Consider the following 16357-nt stretch of genomic DNA (forward strand, 5'->3'; position numbering starts at 1 on the left):
AAAAAACGGAGTGTAAAAGGGTCACTAAATGCCATTCAGTTCTAATGCTAGAGCATATTCATCAGAAAAAACTATTTAAAAGAAAAATAGATTTTTTTTCTAATGAGGCAAGATAATGCATTTTATAAAAATAGCCAACATAATAACCGAGCATAGTTTCATTTGTGTACAAAACTTTCCATCTTTAAAGTTGCTATTAAGCACAAGAATGAGCTGCCTAATGATTGCCTCCCCAGAGGTATTCTCTATAGCACAAATCTTATTGTGGTATATATATATATATATATATATATATATAATGAATATTTGCAATAGAGTACATCTGCATTGGATTTTTATATTAAAACAGCAAACCAGCTATAAATCTGCAGAAATGTTATACTCTGTGAATATGAATAAGATATAAACCTGTACTTGATTGTCTAAAGAAAAATATGTTTATATGTATACAAGATTAATTTTGCCTTACAGTAGTAAAAAAAAAAAAAAAGTGGTTTTAGAAATATGGATGTTTATTTTTCCAATTCTTGGTGGCATATCAGACATTTGCCATCTAAATGTGGACATACAATGGCTGCTTACAGGTTATGTCGGCAGCTTATTGGCCCTCTTGATCGTTATGTGGCTGAGAATTGGGCAGATATCGAGCGGGAAGATATCGATAAGACAGGTTTATCCAGTCGGAACAAGGACTGCTGTAGATCGTTGTATTACTGTTATATGACCCGGGTTTGGCGAGGATCAGCCTGATAACAGCCACATCAAGGTGGGCATATCGGGTAAAGATCTTCACACTTGGCAACCTCGCCAAACAGGCAGATCATCAAGTCTATGGCGAGCTTAACACTAGCGCATAGCTCTAAAAATTTTGGAAAAAGAAAGAGGGACAAAAAGATTTGCCATGTAGAGTTAGTTGAAAATGTTTGGCCACTCCCATTCTGTGGCCACACCCTCTAATCACCATGTTCATTTTACAAAATTTGTTTTTATGTGTTTTTACAGTTTTGTTAATGAAGGTGAATTGCCTTTTAAGCTGCAAGTCACAGTTTACCCAAGAGACCTGCTTATCTTTAATTGTTACAATTGTTCCTTTGCTTATCAAAAATTGTTACATTGTATCTAAGTGCACCTGCCACGTATTCTGGAGACAGAACATTTGAGTAACAAACCCGGAACTGTGGGTTGAGCTGTCAAAATCGGGACTGTCCCGGGAAAAACGGGACAGTTGGGAGGTATGCTAGCCATTGATATCATGACCCTTTTATTTGGCCAGGTCTGTTTAATAGGCCAGGAGGGACTATGGTTAGTCTATAGATAAATTATGGCTAACTAGAGCAGAAACTGCAATAAAATGAAGCTCAGCAAGGTCAGTTTATTGTTTTTACTTTTTCTAGTACACTAATTGGGTGTGCCCTGTCTAAATAGAGAAACATGGGAAATAAGAATTGTTTTTAATCTAACCTGCATCTACAGTGATACCAAGGGCCCACCAGAGAACCTGATATGGAGGGCCCACCAATCATTGGTGACCCTTTAGATTTCGTTCTTGCCGAGTATGCCCATAACAGAAAGGTTAATTGTCAACATTTGACTCCTTAATATAGCCTAGTACAGTAGGTACTGGTTTTGAAAGTGATTTGGGTAAATGGGACTTCTGTATTTTCCCTGACCATATTAGTCTTACATTAAACCTTTCCTATCACAAACTTATTTTATGAGTTGGCTTGCCCAAGGGACTGTGTAGCATACATTGTTTTTAATGAAGGACTTTTCACACATTTTGTAATTTACTAATTCTGGTAGAAAAGAACACAAGTAACTTGTAATAAGGTGTGTTTCAGAAAGGTGTAAGGGAAGTACTGGGTTTCTCCCATTAACTAACTAATTTAAATGCTGCACAGATAAATGAGCATTAGACTTCAGGAAAATAAATAGTACCTGCACTGGCAATGCCTTCCCATTTCCTTGCTGTTCTCTGTCCTTACCTTTTGTGCTTTCTGCTCTACCTCCCTTTTCTCGCAACTTTTTTTGCTCTGCAATCATATTAACTCGTTTTTTTTGCTGCAAAATCTCCTCTCCATGCAGGTACTATTCTTGTGCCCTGTTTCCCTTTCATTCTACCGTACTATATCTTCCATAGGCACTTGATGTTCAACTCGACTTGATGCGTCCCCTTCCAAGTTCTGCCCCCTCCTCCTGCCTGCACCCACTTCCGCTCCCCAGCCTTCAAATAATTTAGTAGTTCTCCTGCCAAACTGTCAACTTGCAGAAGCAAAACAAATGCCTTGGAATGTACTCTCTTCGACATAAAAGCACTTCAATCATCAGCGTGCATCAGTAGTGCACCTTCAGAGGCATTTTTTCTGCAAGCTTCGTTAATCTATTACAACAGTTGAGTTCGGTGACCACCAGAATGGGGGCCCATGGGTTTTTTCCCGGTTTCCTGGTAGGCCAGTCCAACTCTATGCATTTATGCAATAATTTGTGGGAAAATACGGACTGACCATGGTGCAACAAAATCGTTTAAACCACTGACTTACCATTATCACATTTGCAGTGTTTAGGGTGAGTCCTGCCCCATCAAATTAGATTAAAAATAGAAAGAAACATTTAACAAGAAACAGAATTATCAGTATTTATTTGTTGAACCAGTTATTTGTTCTTGGTTTCATGAAAAAGAGCTTGAAAGTAAAGCAGACATACAAGAAATCATACTATCAATCTAGGAACAAGTTGTATGCCACAATAACCGTGTGACTCTTAACAGAATACTTCTGTTGACTTTGTAGAGTGTTTGAGACCTCACTGATGACTGAGATAATCCACTAGATTACATTTCAGCATTTCACTCTACAACGAAGGTTCATCTCAAGGGAATTTTAATGAGGACCTTTAGAAAACTGCTTTATTCTGGTTATATATATATATCAGCTGATTGTAAAACATATTATTAGTTGCTATGGGTTATTAGACCTGGGCATACTGTGCCTTTAATTTCATTAACCTAACTGGTCATACACGGCCAGTTGCTTCTGTCAGTTACATGGCAACATGATTTTTAGTGAGTATAGGCTCTTGTTTTGTGTACTACAGACCAATACTGTTATTATTCTGCGATGGTAATTTTTACAATATTGCAAACCTCTTGACGACTTACCAAAATAAATGTATTTTGAAGCATATACTCAGTACTGGAAGCAATTCCAGTAAATATTTTTATTGTCATCCTCTGCCATTGCTTTAATTTCTAAATCTTTAGGTGGCAACTAACAGAAGGTCATGGTTGCATGCAGAACTGTTAAAGGATACATTTCAACCCCTGCCCCTTACCTTCTGCTGACACAGTGAAGCCCCCCCCTTATTTGATAAACACCTCATGGGCCCCTTTGTCCCAGGCTTGCTCCCAGCATGACCACACCTTCTCGTCTCCCCTGGCCAAACCGGATAACTCTAAATTAAGGAAAGGGGGAAGTATGTGCGTTGCGCATGTGTTAGGAGGAGCAGAGAGGTTGGGTGCAGGAGGAAGACCCTTTAGGGGGTTGTGTTCCCATTGAATTCCCTTAAATTCACACTCCTGTTGGTCCTGAATGCCCCAGTCCAATTCTATTCATACCTCCCCCATCTCAGCTTTCTGACTACCTAACATTCGCCACCTTTATTCATTAACTCTACAAGCCACTAAAGATCTAACATCCACAACCTGTTTGTAACTCAATAGGGGTCAATTTACATACAATCAAATTGTGATTTGTTTCCTACGAATCTTGAAAAATTTTTTGGTTTTTATATATTTCTAAAACTTCTTAAATGTATTAAAAGTGAAATACCCACAAAAACCTTTATTAAACTTTGCCAAGGTGCTCTAGAAGTCAGTGGGAGCTGCGCTGATCTCATTGGACTGCTTTTTAATCAAATCTGACTTTTAGAGGTTTTGGGATTTTTTTCTGTTGCTAGGAATTGTTCGAATAACTTGAATTTTTAGAGTTCCTTTAGTGTTTTTTTATGGCCCTGAATAGACCACATGTTCATGGCTAGCTTCATAAATGTTCTTGAATGAAAAAAATAGTCATAAGGTAAAACATTATTTATTTTTATTATATATTATTACTAGTGACCCTATGTGCCAGTGGAAGAAAGATTGGCAATTTTATAATTTGCACCAGTGCTCAGTGTATGTAAAAAAATCTGAAGTTATTTCTGTGGCAAAAAGATGCCACCTTTAAAGGAGAAGGAAACCCCCTGGGCGCAAAAACCCTCCCCCCTCCCCTGTGTTGCTTCCCCTCCCTCCTCCCCCCTTGTTACTTACCCCTCTGCGCAGGTATAGTCCACGGAGTTCACAGACGCCATCTTCATCCACGCCATCTTCTTCCTGCTTTGACCGGCGTTTTGGCGCATGCGCGGTAGGAGCATTTCGCCGGTACGGATCTACTGCACATGCGCCAAAATTCACAAAGTGAAATCGGAAAACTTAGTGGGGCTCATTTATTAAAGCAGCGCAGCGCATAAGTGGACGCAAAAGGTTGTCTGCGCCATCACAAGCGTGATCGCTAATATATTTGCGTGATATTGCGCATAACACAGAGCTTTTGCGATGGTTTTGTTTATGCGCATTGCGCAAAAGATTGGGCATTTATGTCGCAAGCGATGCCGTGGTTGTTAGGGGCGTGGCTGTGGGCGTGGCTACAATGCGCTTGCACTGTGGCCGTCGCAGATTTGCGTCTGTATATGTGCAAAACTGCACCCGGGCAACAGCACCACAATTTTTACGCCTGCCTCTTCGTGGCGTAATAGTAACGCTCTTCAAAATGCGCATTCCTGCCCAGCTGCGCTAGTATATTCAAGATGAACAACCCTTGTAAAGTGCATATTAACCAAGCCTTCCACCCAACATGTTTATATTGACCAAGGTTCCTTTAAGGGTATCAGGTAGGCTAAACACCTTTGCAACCAAACAAATATTAGCACAGAAACAAATGCAGATGCGTCTAAGTGAACGCAAAATGCGCAATATGTGACGCAACTAATTAAAGCAGCGCATTCATACATGAGCACAACTAATCCTTACCTTTGCGGTATCTTCCTGTGCGCACAATTTATTATAAGCACTGCGACAGCTGATACGCAGTTTCACACGTCGCACCTGTCTTGTGTCTACATTAGCGCACAAATCGCACTGTTAAGGTATCGTGCGCTACATTATTAAATACTCGCATGCGCTGGGCAAATGTCTGGCCACTGCGCTCTTTTTAGCGCTGCGCTGCGTTAATAAATGAGCCCCAGTGACTTTTGGCGCATGCGCCGGTCAAAGCAGGAAGAAGATCACTTGGAAGAAGATGGCGTCTGTGAACTCCGTAGACTGGACCTGCGCAGAAGGGTAAGTAACAAGTTATGGGCATTTGCCCAGCGGGACAGGTAGGCCAGGCGGGAGGAGGGACGGGAAGCAACACAGGGGAGGTGGGGGGGTTTGTGCCCAGGGGGTTTCCTTCTCCTTTAAAAGGTGCCATCTTTTTGCCACAGAAATAACTTCAGATTTTTTTACATACACTGAGCACTGGTGCAAATTATACAATTGCCAATCTTTCTTCAACTGGCACATAGGGTCACTAGTAATAATATATAATAAAAATAAATAATGTTTTACCTTATGACTATTTTTTTCATTCAAGAACATTTATGAAGCTAGCCATGAACATGTGGTCTATTCAGGGCCATATTTATATTAAGGCATATAAATAATTTTTTTTAAATTAAAAAAAAAAAAAAAAAAAAAAAAAAAACCCAGCCTCTTCCACAGATTTCCATAGGAAATCCGGTGAAAAAGCTGTGGGCCGTGCTTGTTGGCGGAAGTGACGTCACACGCCACGTAGGGGGTGTGTTTAGGTCCGGTGCCTAGGGCAGCATCGGATCTAAATACAGTCCTGGGTATATTTATTACTAGAGTAGTGCTTTCTCAAAGTTCTGGGAAAAAGTTTAAGAAAACAAGCATTCCAGATGGTAATCCAAATAATGTTTTGCCAAATCAGTTAATCACAGTTTAATTTTATAATGCAATCTGCCTCAGTCGCCAGAAATTTTCTTATTGAAAATGCACCCTGACAGTGATAAATTTGTATAGCAGAGCCTACTCCCAAAGCTTTGAGGGAACGGGTATGGCTGCTGTCTGTCATATGCTTTCTTGTGCTATTCAGATGTTTTACAAAGTAATTCATTAATTATACAGTACTCAATACTAGTGTAGCTTTCTCCCCTTTTCAGCCAAGTGTGCTACATACTGAAGCTAATTCATTCTTGAAATCCATTGGAATGCAGAAAAGCATCAGATTCAGTACCATTCTGAAAACAAAATGTATGATTTTGTAAACACAAGTAATGTATTACAAACTGTATTAGAACACCTAAAAAAGTATTATTAGAATTTATAATGGAAAGCAAAGTTTTTACTAGAGTAAAATGAAGGCAAGGCAAAACATTATATAGAACAGTTTATACCCTCATGTTTAAAACAAATAATCAAAAAAAACAAAACAAAAAGATTTAACATATATGAAGTGCCAACACATTCTTCAGTGCCCTACAATAGAGGGGCACATGCATAAAATATACATATTAAAATGATAGATACAGGAGTTAAAGGGTCAATTTAAAGGGCCTAAAGCTAACTGATGGTATAATCAACCAACAGTATAGGATGAGGTATAATTTCCCCACTTATACTATCAGTTGTGTAATAATTAGGGATGTCGCGGACTGTTCGCGTCCGCCGAATGTTCGCGAACGTCGCGCGACGTTCGCCAATTTGGGTTCGCCTTAGCTGGCGCTTATTTTTGACCTCTCACCCCAGACCAGCAGATACATGGCAGCCAATCAGGAAGCTCTCCCTCCTGGACCACCCCTACACCCCCTGGACCACTCTCCTTCCATATATAAACTGAAGCCCTGCAGCGTTTTTTCATTCTGCCTGTGTGTGCTTGGAAGAGCTAGTGTAGGGAGAGAGCTGTTTAGTGATTTGAGGGACAGTTGATAGTAACTTTGCTGGCTAGTAATCTACTTGATACTGCTCTGTATTGTAGGGACAGAACTCTGCAGGGATTTGAGGGACATTTTAGGTTAGGTAGCTTTGCTGGCTAGTAATCTACCTTCTACTGCAGTGCTCTGTATGTAGCTGCTGTGGGCAGCTGTCCTGCTGCTGATCTCTCATCTGCTGACTGCTGCCTGTAACCCAATAGTCCTTGTAAGGACTGCTTTTATTTTATTTTTTGTTTTTTTTACTTTGCTACTATAAGAGCCCAGTGCTATTAGTCTAGCTGTGTTGGGGAGTGGGACTGGTGTGCTGCTCCTCCTAGTAGTTCACCACTACCAGCACCAACCAGAGTCAAAATTGTTACAAAGTATCTTATTTGCACCTGTTAGCTGTTCTGAGCTCTTTGCCAAAAGCTAATTAAGTTAGCTGTTCAGTTCAGAGAAAAGAGGGACTTTCCAGTACAAAAGAGGGACAGGGGGTTGAGTGGTCAAAAGAGGGACAGTTGGGAGGTATGCAAGTGCCACCTAGCTGTGTGAGCTTTTTCACATTCTGTCTAAATAACAATAATAATTCTGTGTCCGTAAACATCACCTGAGTGATACAGCAGCAATAATATATTCCGTATCCACTACTGTATACGTTGCCCTTGCAGGCATTGTTTGCCCAGTCTTTAACCAAGTGCCACCTCGCTGTGTGAGCTTTTTCACATTCCGTGTCCAGAAACATCACCTGAGTGACGTAGTGTGATTTCTGCCCTTTACAGCACAAAACGCAGCGCTGTGTCAACAATGTATTTTTCAGATACATTTTTGCCCTTGATCCCCCTCTGGCATGCCACTGTCCAGGTCGTTGCACCCTTTAAACGACTTTAAAATAATTTTTCTGGCCAGAAATGTCTTTTCTAGCTTTTAAAATTCGCCTTCCAATTGAAGTCTATGGGGTTCGCGACGTTCGCGAACCGTTCGCATTTTTGACGCAAGTTCGCGAATATGTTCGCGAACATTTTTTCCGCCGTTCGATACATCCCTAGTAATAATGTGATTTGCAATGCCCAAGATATGAAGGATTTTGTCCCTCATACTGACAAGGTATTTTTATTCAAGGATGCTCAACTGCTACCCCTCAGATCTTCTTATAGTTCTATGTATCTATAAAAATTGACAACAAGTTAGAAATCAGTATTTATTTAAATCTAAGTAGCTACACAATGTGACTAAAAAAAAAGTAGAAAAAAGAATTCAAGAGTATACAAAAGTCAGATTTTACCAATGAGATTATGAAAACAAGGATTGAAAAACAAGCAGCCTCTTATGATGGCCATTTTACTGTGAGAAAGGCCAGTCATTTTGCTGTAAGTAGGGATCCAGGGCAGGGTGAACCTCTGGTTGAAATTTAGGGATGCACTGAATCCAGGATTCGGCCAAACCAAATCCTAATCAGCATATGCAAATTAGGGGCAGGACATCGCTTGACTTTTGTGTCAAAAAACAAGGAAGTAAAAAATGTTATCCCATTCCCACCCATAATTTGCATATGCAAATTAGGATTTGGTTCGGTATTGGGCCAAATCTTTTGTAAAGGATTCCGGGGTTCGGCCGAATCCAAAATAGTGGATTCAGTGCATCCCTATTCAAATTAGAATTTAGTTCTCCTTTAATTTATAATTGGTGGTACAGGTATGGAATCCATTATCCGTAAACCCATTAGCCAGAAAGCTCAGAATAAAAGAAAGGTCATCTCTCATAGACTCCTCATAGAAGCAGAGCCAGCCTATTGGGCTGATTTAATATTTCCATGACAAGGTATGAAGTTCCAAATTACAGAAAGATCGGTTATCCAGAAAACCTCAGGTCCAGAGCACTCTAGACAACAGGTGCCATATAACATGTATTTAGATTTGCAGAGCATCACTGGTAACACTAGTTAAAAACAAACACATTATTACTGGTCATATGCATAAAAATCTAAATTCAGATAGTACAAGGGAAAACAAATATCACATATACTTCATCCATCACAACTTAATGTGGGATGAACAAGAATGATCTGTAAAATCCTAATTACAGCCCACAGAAGAAATCTTCATATCTATTCATGCTACCTACTGTCAAATTTTGTGGAGGTTCCATCATGCTGTGGGGCTGTGTGGCTAGTTCAGGGACTGGGACCCTTGTTAAAGTAGAAGGTCAGATGAATTTAACCCAATATCAACAAATTCTTCAGGATAATGTCCAAACATCAGTCACAAAGTTACGCAGGGGTTGAATATTCCAACAAGACAAACACAATTCAAAATCTACAAAGGCATTTATGCAGAGGGAAAAGTACAATATTATGGAATGGCCGTCACAGTGCCCCGACTTGAATATCATGTAAAATCTAAGGGTTGATTTGAAGCAGACTGTCCATGCTCGGCAGCCATCAAATTTAACTAAACTGGAGAGATTTTGTATGGACGAATGGTCAAAAATACCGCCATCCAGAATCCAGACACTCATCAAAGGCTATAGGAGGCTTCTAGAGGCGGTTACATTTGCAAAAGGAGGCTCAACAAAGTATTGATGTAATATCTCTGCTCACATTTATGCACCCATCTAATTTTGTTATGATGCATATTGCATATTTTCTGTTAATCCAATAAACTTTATGTCAGTGCTGAAATACTACTGTTTCCATAAGGCATGTTATATATTAAAAGGAAGTTGCTACATTGAAAGCTCAGCCAATGATAAACAACACTCCAAAGAATTAAGAATGGTTCCCAAACTTTTTCATATGACTATATATCAATGAATTATACTGGAGTAAATTTTTTTATCCACAAACATTTTTCTGTGTTTACTTAAATTTATTTGCACTAAAACAGTTACTTAAGCATGACTGATCCCTAAATTCATATGTATTGCTTGGATTCAGATAAATCTAAGTGCCTAGCCAAAAAAAAAATTACATTTTGCCACACAAAACATGAATATTTTTAATTAAATATTAATGTTGATTTGCATATACAAACTAGGGGTTTGATTTAGTTTGGGGTTTGGCTGAATCCCACAAAAGAGGATTCTTTGCATCCCTAGTTTAATTATTGAAATAATTAAAGTATGATAAATAATGTAGTCATTTCCGTAGCATAGATTTTATTTGACAAATCACTTGTCAGATTGGAAAAAACTAATTTTTCAATACTAGATGGTAATATATATTTAATGAAAATGCTTCTCCACAGTTTGAAAGGACGGGTCTGAGTGCAGATTAATCTTCCACAGAATTCATTAGAATAAAGAAATTCTCTCTGCTACTTTGCTTAAGTGCATTGCATCTGCTCTATAGAGAATCCCTCAGCCAGATAATATATATCGCACTTGTAAGGCAAAAAGGCTGACCAGTGGCAGGCAGTGCCAGCCGGGTTGCCTTGGACATCACGTTGTACGTCATGCCCCGCGCACGGCTGTGCGTGGATGGGAAGAGAGCGGAACCCGCTTGACCATACTAAATTGGGGAATAGGGGTAGGCTGCTTATGAGGTACGTGTCTGGTGTCCCCCAAGTTTTGCGCTCTAGGCATGTGGCTCTTCTGTCTACCCCTAGTTCTTGCCCTGAGGCTGACAGAATTTAAGTGACACAATAACCAAAGATGTTATCTTTTTTTTTTTAAATAAAACTAATTATATGAACCTTTTACAAAGCGTTGTAAAGATTGTGCTTCAGTTATCAGTTACTATTGGGCAATATAAACTAATAATCTGTTAGCCAAGTAATATTCTTTCACATAATTTAGGAGGAGACAAAACTTGCTCAGTCTTAACCTGTGCAAGTTTCAGTTAGGTTCCAAAAGTCAGTAAAATACCCGTTACCCTGCAACTTTATTAATATTAACAAAGACAATAGGGATTTTTTTTAGTTTACTTTTGTTTAGCAACCTTCTGCTTCACTGAAACATACAAAATACCCAAGAAGAAAAATATTTTCTGTCCTGCAGTGAAACACATCATACCATTTCTATATGATTGCTTTAATGGCTATATACAGATCAGCTAAATCTTGCTGTTGCTGGGTTATCGATATAAAATCATGTCAAATATATCAAGCACTGTGTCCATAGCCTCATAGGTCTCTTTGCAACTCCCTATCACTATTCATTCAGTTTTTGTGTACAACATGGTCTTGGAAGATTCAGATCTGTTCCATACTCCCTCCATTTCTTTTAGGATTTATTTATATACTGTTATAGACAGTGATTTACCATGATACTGACTAACCAGAATTGGGACCTTTGTGTGTGTTTTCTTTTTAATTTAATAGAAATCACTTTGACATTTAAGTCTGTTTTTGTTTTGTTAGAGTAAAATACAAAATAAAATGAAATCCCATATTCTATGACAGAAAAAAAAAAATCTTACAAGAGGCCGAGTACTTTTTATAGGCATTATATAGCTGAAATGTAGAGATGTGTTGGCACTGCTTATCAATACATTGTTTAATCCAGGGGTGCCCAGATTTTGTCACTTCTCCATCTATTCTTGCCACCTGATGCCATCATGAGATCTACCTTAAGAACTCATAGTAGGATGGCACAGACGCGATTCCATGTATAAATACCCCCAGTACCCCAATTTCCCAAAATTCATTGAAAGTCTAGGGGTGATGTTTACACGTGACAAATTTTTAGGTGCAACAAATTTTTACCTGAGACTAATTTTTACCCGGTCTGCCAGGAACTTTAAAGTTTAAACTTTAAAGACTGGTAGACCATGATCGTCATCTTGGGCACCCCTGGTTTAATTTCTGAACCAAGCTAGAATAGCTGATTTTGTTACTGCAAGTAAAGAATAGTAACAGACATTTTACTATACTTTTCAAGCACACGTGATCCCTGTGAAATTCTTGAATATGGTGGCATGATGCTCAAATGAGGAGAATAGTAAAAAGAGTGCCAGTCAGTGGGCCAAATTTAGTGATAATTATAGCCATGTGTAAAACATTTTAGGGGTCTTTACAGAATTATGTGCTTTTAAAAACATGGTGGGTTCCATATGTCAGCAAAATTAGCAACATGTACTGTTCAATTGCAATGACCTTACACTACTTCAGCCAATGATTGACATTGCACATGATGATGTTATGCTTGTTTGCCTTTGATCGCCCATAGAAACCTAACCATTCCTACAAATAGTTCTTGTGCTGGCGTTGCTTCCAGAACTCGGCAATGATCACTCAGGTGTAAATCTGGTTATACATGACTATGTGAATAACTTAGGAACATATCTCCAACTTAAGCTTTCTTTACTGCTTTATGAAAGATATTAGTAATTAACCACCTAGTAAATCAAATTTAAAAAAAAAATTGCATTTATTTATTTATCATTTAGAATGATAAAATACATGATAAACTACAAACAAGAAATTTGTAACAAAAGGATCTGAGCTAGTTTTAAAATCGAAATCTTTGCTGTCAAACTAAAGACTTGTGGCTCTCTGACTACAATCATTCCTGAAATGCTTGGTATTAGATGTATGGTTCACTATTAGAAAAAGATGAATAGCACCATTTTTAAGAATTTGTACAACAAAAGCGGTTTCTGATACAGCATTGTCAGATTTATAGATATTTTGGTGATAACTTGAGTGTTACAGTGGCTATTTTTATTAATGCTGGGTAGAGCTTTATACAGTTTGTTATGCTTTCACAGATGGTACTGATTTTGGCTACTGCCTACTCTTAGTTGGCACTTGTTAGTCATTGTGAATTTTTGAGAAGAAGCCAAAATTTACCTTACACAAAAGCCAAAAAATGGTTGTATTGAGTATTTATTAAACCAATTATTTAAAAAATGATCTCTAGTAAAGGGACACCAGATATAAATTATTCTTGCAAAATTGTTGTTAACAGAGCATGATTTCTATTTTGTAGAGACTATAGATATTAAAAATAGGAGTGTTCATGCTGGAACAGTGGCAAATGGAACGACTAGCAGGTGGGATAGAGGGTTGCAAGCGGTGGGAGGGACAGGTGCAAGTGGAGGAGGGTTAGAGTGGTGTGAACAACAGAGTGGCCTAGGGACGCAAAAAGTTTAAATTTAGCCCTGTCCCTAGGCACATACCATTTCTGCCTCAGGTACTGGGTGCATTGGGGGAATGATATTAGTTTGCAGTACTGGAAGTGTGCATGAAATGGCTGGAGGATCTGGAGAACAGTCTTTCAGTGGGTTTGTGTAACAATTCTGGTGTAAGTAAACTTGCAGGATTGGGTGTTACAGGTAGTGAGAGGTAGGGCGCATGAGGTATTGCCACGGGTGCAAAAATGACTTGACCCAGCTCAAGCATTAGCAACTATGATAGAGGTATCCTTACTGTTACTGTCTAATGTTTTGATAATTTTAGAAGATCTCTAAAGCTGGCCATAGACGCAAAGATCAGATCGTACAAATCAAGGATTTGTACGATTTTGGGACCGCGTGTGTCCCGTCATTTTTCGTCCGGTGGAGATCGGTCGTTTGGTCGATCGGACAGGTTAAAAGATTTTGGTCGGTAATATCTCTGCATGTATTGCCGATCGTACGATTTTCAGAGGGAGACTGTCACTAGCTTTGGTCGGACATCAGCTGATCTATTTTTTTGTACTTTATTTGATCGGAATGGTTAATGGCAGGTCTGGGGACGGGGAAGTCAAATTGTACAATGATCCGTACGATCGGATCTTTGCGTCTATGGCTAACTTAAGTTTAGCTTCTTTAACCAGAGAGCACTGAGCTTATGCAGTGCTATTGTCCTGCAAAAGACTGCCTAGCAAATTCAAATATGGGGAGGTGTGATGTAAAGTTTAAAGCCATTGACCATTAACATAGTTACAGGACTACTGATCTTTTTGCCTGGTACAGTAAATTCAGTTGACAAAATAAAGCATTTCTAGCTAAAGTATTTTTCAGGCTTTGGTTTTCTTTAAACACTTGCTGGCACCTGTCACACAGAATATCAAAATTGTTTTAACAGTCCCCATTTCTTGAACTTTTCAGGATAATAAAGTTTAATTTACCAATATTGGGATGCTTCAGAAGACGACAGATTTTTGCTTCACGTTCCAATTTCTGATGATCTATAATGTAAAAGAAATTATATAAGATGACTTGCACTGCTATCAAAGTCATTTAAACATGACCTACAATAGAACTAAAGCAGGATTTACTAAAGCATAAATGTACTCAACAAAAAACACTGGCATTTAAGAAGGGATACACAGAGTTAAAGACAACAAAGGCATCAAGGCTGCTTTTTAGTGCTAGTGGGCATCAGGGCAAAAATCCCTTTGAAGAACACTACAGCAACACTACCCCCAGCCTTTCTAATAAACACATCTGTATATATTAGAACTGTCTGACCATACAGAGCAACATTAAAAATTTAGTAGCAATTTATTAATACCTCCAACAAAAATGCTTGTGGAGGAGAGACAAGCAAAGCAAAAAAAACAAAAAAACATTGTATTATGTTATAGATTGGTCTAAGTACAGAGCAATAGCTCTTTCTTGTTTCTTTATTTCCCTTATGCAACTTTGGAAGCAAAATTAAACAAACCAAATGAAACTGAATCCTTTGCAATTACCCTATATATTTATTGTTATTTTCTATTTCTTTTCATGTAGAGGAACTCTCCTATGCATCTTCCATCCACACCATGGCCTATTTGTAAGATAGGATGCCCGAAAACCATTGATATTTTAAAACTGCAAATTCTGATGAATTTAAAATAGTAAGTGTCATTGTACTCCAAACAACCAAACAGAAAAGGTTTAGCTTTTTTATGAAATGTATGAAAATGACCTCAAAACTTGACCTATATAACCCACATGTCCTTAGGTACAAAAATGAAATACTATCCTTACTGATTTCTTCTATAGGCATCACTCCTTGAACATTTCAATTATTTCTCTTTCATCTGTCTTTGTTTTGTTTTCCCCTATAACTACTAGGACACACAGTCCCCATGGGGAGAAAGCTTGCTGCACAATGAAGCTACCTCTGCAATATACCATCAAATACATAGGAGCCCATTTACTAACAAGCTAATTTTTTTTTTCCACAAATCTCTATAAATTTGTGGTTTTGCTATATTTATAAAAAACCTCTGAAATTCGAGATTTATTAAGTGTAAAAACCACGAAAACCTATGTTACAAAACTCTAGAGATGTTGAGGTGCTATAGAATTCAACAAGAGCTGCACTGATCTTATGGACTGACTTTTTAGAGGCTTTCAGATTTTTTTCTCACTATGAATTGTCCGAAAAACTCAAATTTTGAGAGATTTTTCAGGTATTTTTTTTTTACTGCATCGAGTGCTTTTTTTAGTTTGCACTTTTTATATTCAGATCTATTAATATATTTAATGACAATCGTGGTTTTAAAGTTTGTGAATTTTGCTGTGGCTTCAAAAACCACCAAAATCTGACCTTGTCACCTGTCAGGGCGATGCCACACGTTGAGATTAGTCGCACACAATAAATCTGCTCTACCACAGGTGTCTAATCTCCTACATCTGCTTTCCCACCAGCAGGGTCGAACTGGACATTGGGGGCCCACGGGGTTACAAACCACTGGGTGTCCCTGCGCAAAAAACGGTGTGTATGCACACAGTCCACCACGCACTGCCACAGTTGTTTTTTTGGGGGCCCTCCCAAATTTCCCAGTGTCCCGACGGCCCAGTCTGACCCTGCCCATCCGCAATAATGTAAATCGACAGTGGGAACATGTCATTTTTCTGAGGTACGACAAAGTTTCCTTACAAGGCAATTTTAGCTACTAATTCCCACTGGAAATGTACATTATTATTGGTGGGAAAACATTGGTAGGATTTATAGCAAGTGACTAATGTCAACATATGCCATAGCCTAATCGCATAATGGCTCCTCCCCTTGATTAAAAATGTTCTGAGGCTAAACATACAACACAGCCCCTGCCCTCCCCTCATCTGTCCTCTCTACCTGCCTGCTCCCTCCCATTGCATCCCAGATAGCGGCCAGAGAGGGAGAATTTCTCTCAAGCTATAGAGGATACAGGCCCAATGAGCCCTTGTAACCTATATGAACTGGTCACAAGCAGAGTCAGTCTGTATGTGGTTTATTTCTTTTTGCTACACGTTGCTACAATCCCCTCAAACTTGGTTTTTGAAAAAATTATATTGTTGGCAAAACTCTGTTTGTGCAAGATCTTGTTTCCTTAATACTGTATATTACAAACATACACAGCAGGACACACATCTCATAAAACAATGTATTCCTAGCCTTTTGTTATCTGAAGGGTTAATTTAGCTTATACAATATGTACAGTAGAAGATCAATACTTG

At 38.6% G+C, this 16357-nt stretch overlaps 1 protein-coding gene across 25 annotated transcripts in view; it reads right to left on the reverse strand.

Annotated features, from left to right (window-relative positions):
• The window catches only part of camk2d.S (calcium/calmodulin dependent protein kinase (CaM kinase) II delta S homeolog), a 130109-nt gene that overhangs the window by 73773 nt on the left and 39979 nt on the right, over nt 1–16357 (reverse strand). For all 25 annotated transcript variants that reach the window (XM_041574316.1, XM_041574296.1, XM_041574240.1 and 22 more), the window contains 1 exon segment: nt 14053–14112. In XM_041574316.1, the coding sequence (XP_041430250.1) occupies nt 14053–14112 (60 nt within the window).

The sequence above is a fragment of the Xenopus laevis genome, chromosome 1S (genome assembly GCF_017654675.1).
Source record: "Xenopus laevis strain J_2021 chromosome 1S, Xenopus_laevis_v10.1, whole genome shotgun sequence".
NCBI classification, from domain to species: Eukaryota; Metazoa; Chordata; class Amphibia; order Anura; family Pipidae; genus Xenopus; species Xenopus laevis.